The sequence below is a fragment of the Lolium rigidum genome, chromosome 2, assembly GCF_022539505.1.
Source record: "Lolium rigidum isolate FL_2022 chromosome 2, APGP_CSIRO_Lrig_0.1, whole genome shotgun sequence".
NCBI lineage: Eukaryota > Viridiplantae > Streptophyta > Magnoliopsida > Poales > Poaceae > Lolium > Lolium rigidum.
The window spans coordinates 76220210-76225359 of record NC_061509.1 but is presented as its reverse complement, the minus strand read 5'-3'; the positions used below and the strand labels follow the sequence as shown (position 1 = coordinate 76225359).

The 5150-nt window shown below is 40.3% G+C and overlaps 1 protein-coding gene across 1 annotated transcript; it reads left to right on the top strand.

The window, feature by feature from the left end:
- The first annotated feature begins 711 nt into the window (after nt 1-711).
- Nucleotides 712-3817, top strand: LOC124686744 (zinc finger protein 511-like). Its single transcript, XM_047220644.1, has 4 exons — nt 712-909; nt 1519-1583; nt 2716-2914; nt 3208-3817. The coding sequence occupies exons 1-4, from the start codon at nt 727-729 to the stop codon at nt 3682-3684; spliced, it is 924 nt and encodes a 307-aa protein (XP_047076600.1). The 5' UTR covers nt 712-726; the 3' UTR covers nt 3685-3817.
- The last annotated feature ends 1333 nt before the right edge of the window (nt 3818-5150 follow it).

Sequence of the window (5150 nt, the reverse complement as noted above, 5' to 3'; positions counted from 1 at the left end):
CAAATGGTCAGCAATTTTGCTACTTTGGTATAAATTGGTCTCCGGCAAGTATCCGACGAGGTCCGTGTCCGATTGGTTTTTTTTCTAGGTGAACCGTTCTTTTGCTTTAATAAAATAAAATCAGAGATTTTTTTTTTGGTTTTACTATGTTTCAGTCAACTCGGATTTTCTTAAGTCTAAGTCACTTACAAAAAATGCTTGAGTTGCATTTTTTTGTTAAAAAAGTGCAATTCTAAGTCTAAGTCACTTACAAAAAATGCTTGAGTTGCATTTTTTTGTTAAAAAAGTGCAAACTAGAAATATGCAACTGGACTGAGTTGCACTTTTCTTTGAATCAACTGCTTCTGAGATGACTGAGACTTCAGAAAAATCTCAGGACACACCTATATTTTTTTGCTGCGACGAGTGAAGTCAGAATTTTGGAGGTTGGGGAGTTTGTAGCCTCCCAGCACGCCCAGTCAGCTAGAAATGTTCTCAAAATTTAGGTTGGGGTCAAGTGGGTGTCAGCCCATGAGCCGAAAGGAGTTTTCACCCTGTAGTGCATTACGGCCCAATCCGTTAGCTCCCTCCACATGCGCAGGCAGGCAGCATCGGCGTCGCGGAATCCGACCATCCTTCCGAGTTCGCCATTCCCCACTTCTATCTCCCTCCGAGGGACGACGGTCGGCGCGGCGGCGCACGGCTCTGACGAACTAAGCTTACTAATCGGCGGTTCTAGAAGGGAGGATGCATCAGAATCCAACTGAGGCCATCGAGATGTGCGCGCCGGGGGAGAGCGGAGAGGCCGAGGCTGAGGTTCCCAAAGCGGTGCCGTGGCTAGGTTTCTGGCAGGCGTCGCGGCGGCGGTTGTCCCCCGACGACCCCTTCTTCTCCGCCGGCGACATGGAGCGCGAGCTACTCGCCAAGCACGTAGGTACCCCCTCCCCCCCCACACACACATGCACCAGATCGAGGTCCACGAGCGTGTAACCGGAAGATCTTCTAGATTTTAGAGAATTCCACTTGCACACGATCTTGCTAAAAAATTGCTTTCTAAATATGTGACTTATGCGATACAAAATCGCTATCATAACAAGTTTTAAAAAACAAATCCAATGACACAAATTTCATGTCCATAACCTTGTATTCATTAAGCAATTGTTGCTCAAAGATTTGTCTTAACGAAATAAAGTACTTTTAGGAACGGAGGGAGTATTGCTAGTAGATTTTAGTCAAATATTGGTGCCTAATCCTTGAAAGAATGAACCATGTCGCCTTCTTTCCTGTGGTTGCTAGAATGTCAAGTTGCTTATGCTACCTCTGAATTTAGTGATCTCCAGAATGGCGAGTTTTGCAGGTTAATTTTGCAGAAGTTGGGTGTTTTTGACCGTGGACAGACGACACTTCGATACAGCTAGAGTAGCTTGTATATGTACTGAAGCTTTGTGGATCTACTTCAATTGGAATTGGTTTATTTACCTTGTTGACTACATGTTGTGCAGCCCTCTCATACTGAAGTGTCTCGTCCTGTGCTTGTAGGTTGCCCTGGATCTCTCGGATGATGACCGGTATCAACTTGAGAGGATGGATGTGGCGACTGTGAGGTTGTTAATGTTGTTTGCATATCATTTTGTTGGCCACTGGCGATTGATATTAGATTATACTTTGTATCATTTTTTCTTAAGTTTTATATGTGTTGATGTTTCTATGCCATTTTCACATGTCACCTTTGTACCACATGTCAGCTATAACCAGGGGAGAATATTGCTACTGCATTAAGTACTTATTTTTGTTTGCTATGCGTTCAGTAATTATTTTTGTTTCCTACCATTCCGCACAACCAAAGTTGCCTTGTTTCAAAGAAAGGTGGGATTGCATGATTACTTTCATGGTCATTGGTGAATTCGAAGCTATGGATTTATTATTATCTTAGGAATCCCATGGTGTGTGTATAGGTGGGGACTGGGGGGTCGGATAGTGATTCCCCTTTACCCTAGGATTAGAATTTGATTCCTTGCACATATATGTAAAATCCACAATTTTGCTAGGCATGAGGGTTCTATGTATTTGCATCATCACATTATCAGTTACATTAAATTTCTGCATGCAATAACTATTTGTTTGTGCAAATGAAAATTTGCCTTCTACAAACTGAACTCTTCTACATTGGTTTGCTCTGTGGAGTTTTATTACTTTATAGCAATAGATGAGTGGAAAATCCAATTCGGCTCACTGGTGCATATGAACTCGTTGTGTGAAAACACATTTTAAAATGTCAAAAAATTCTGAAATAAAATTGGGCATGCACATCTTGACATTCTATGTTTGTACACAAGTTTTCGGGAAAAAAGAACAATTTTTGTGCCACATGTAAAAAAGACAAATTTTAATGCTCTATCATGACTATTCACTTAACATTGTTTTGTATTTTTTATACAGGCCACATAAAATGTTCTCTTTACTGAAAACTTGTGTAGGGACATAGAATGTCTGGATGTACAAAGCGAAATTTTATTTCGGATTGACATTTTTTGTTTGTTTTTTATGCATTTTTAATAATAGGTTCATATGCACCTATGAGCCAATATGATGAGTGTTTTGTTTTGACAACTGCTAAGTGCTAATACACACCATTCTGCAGTTCTGTTTTCCCTCTGCGTGTTATGAATTACATCAATTAGTTTGGTCTTATTCCAATTTAACATTGATTCAGCCGCATGTCTAAAACTATTGCAGCACTGTGTGTTGTCCAATTGCTGGTTGTGGTGTTCATCTAGATTGCTTGGAGGATTTTGAAGACCACTACAGCACTCGGCATACTGCCTCATGCTCTGTATGTTCAAGAGTGTATCCAACTTCAAGGTTGCTGAGTATTCATATTTCTGAGGCACATGATTCCTTTTTTCAAGCAAAAGTTGCTCGTGGTTTTCTGATGGTAATAACATCTATCCCTCAGCACTTAAATGATTTTTTTACTGCAAAAGTAAGCAATCCATTTATTAAAATGCATATTACTCAAATTAGTCTTTTTGTTTTTTACATAACTTCAATATTCCAGTAGTTTCCTGTGTTTATGATCATCATAAAATTATTTACAATTATCTGTTGTGCCATCAGTCAACATTCACATAGTTACTGTACTATTCAACTAACGGAGTTTTCTATTCAGCTAATTTTGATAAGCATATCACTAGTAAGACTAACACAAATCCTTTTTGTCTGAAATAGTATGAATGTTTGGTGGAGGGTTGCGGGGTGAAGTTGAAGAACTACAAAAGTAGGCAGCAGCATCTTGTTGATAAGCATCAATTTCCCAAGTCATTTGAATTCTTTAAAAGGGCACAACCTTCCCAGCGGCATCGTCAGAAGTATCACCGGAGGCAAACTGTTCAGAAGGGAGAAGAGGCAAGGGATTCTTTGATGGATGTCGATGGAAATAACCCAAGGCAGATGAAATGGAAACATCGACCAAAACAGCACAATCATAAGGAGCCAAAAGAACATGAACTTCAGAAGGAGGCTGAGGAGAATAAGATGGAGGTTGAGCAAAAGATTGACGAGCTTACCTCAGCTGTATCAAAGCTGAGCACTGCTGATTCCACGCCTTCGAGCATAACGTTTGGTCATCGTCGTTCTCGTGGCCTTACCTTTGTCCCAAGGTCTATTAGGCAGAACAAGCAGGTCTCTAATCCAGAAGCAAAATGACAAAACTTCTGTTACACTAAATTACTGTGACAAGTCTGCCGATGTATGATTTCTGTGTGGACTCATAATTGATTGTGGACTTTCCTTGTACCTGGACGTTCAAAATTCCCACTAATATATTTGTGTCACGACAGAGGTGCTTCCTTGGGCGTCATATTTTGTGTTCTAGATGTTATTATACTTAAAATCTCTGGCGCGCAGCAAGCTCGGTTGCGATTGATGCAGGCAATGCCTGGCATCACTGGTAGGTAGTCCCTCTGCCCTGTAATATATGATGTTATTAGAATCAATGTATGATTATTGGTTGCAATAACAACTTATTATGGCACGAAGGCAGTAATACCGCTGGGGAGTTGTACAGAAAAGTAAGGGACCAGCTGATAGTACACTTCTTTTATATCCCATGACATAGTTTATTGAGGTGTCTGGCATTAACAAAATAGAACAGGGAAAATTAAAACGGAGGCTGAGCCCTTTATCTGTAAACACTTAGAATTCGTATTGTAAAGTTTGGAGAAAATTTGAAACAAATTTTTTGAGATAGCCAATGATGTATACTACAGTGGTGCAAAATCTCAATACAAACTACATATTCTAAGCCACACAATGAAAAATTCTGATAAATTTTGTGATGAATAGTACACATTTCAAGACTATGAAATTTGTTAGATTTTTTAAATTTCATGTAGCCTAAAATACTAATTAGTTTTCATTGAGATTTTTATACCATTGTAGCATACATCATTAACTACCTCTAGATTTTTTTAGATTTTTTTAAATTTTGAAATGCAAATTTTGAGTATTTGAATATAAAGAGCTAAATGTAAATTTTAAATACCATAGATTGTACTCCCTTTGCCTAAAAATAGGTGTCTCAACTTTTTGTAGATACAAATGTATCTATAACTAAAATGTGTCTAGATACATATGTACCTAGATAAAACTAAGACATCTATTTTTAGACGGAAGAAGTACATACTCTAGAACACGGCATACTCACATACTCTTGGTGATCAAAGCCAATGGGATAATGAAGTAGGCTAGTAAGATAAGAGCATGTCTAGCAGGCCCCTCATATTTCTGCCCCGTATAACGCTCGAATTTCGCCCCGTATAAAAAAAATGGTCGATCAGACACCGCTCCGTCTAGCAGAACCCGTATTTGACCCCGTATATTTGTAAATTTAAAACCCCGGGAAATTTTCATTCATAGTTCGTCGATCATACATAGAAATCGACGTACCTACATACATACAAAATGCGCGATCGGCTCGCGACTTCTAGTCGGAGAGGTAGACGATGGTCGCCGCCTGCGCCTGCGCCTCCCGCGCCTCCGCCTCCTCGCACGGCGGCGATGGCCGCCGCCCTTTCTTCCTCCTCCGCCGCGTCCTTCTCGGCGGCGTCCTTGAGGGAGTCTTCAATCGCCTTCAAGAAGGCGGGGTCCTCGTCTTCCTCCTCCTCCCCGGC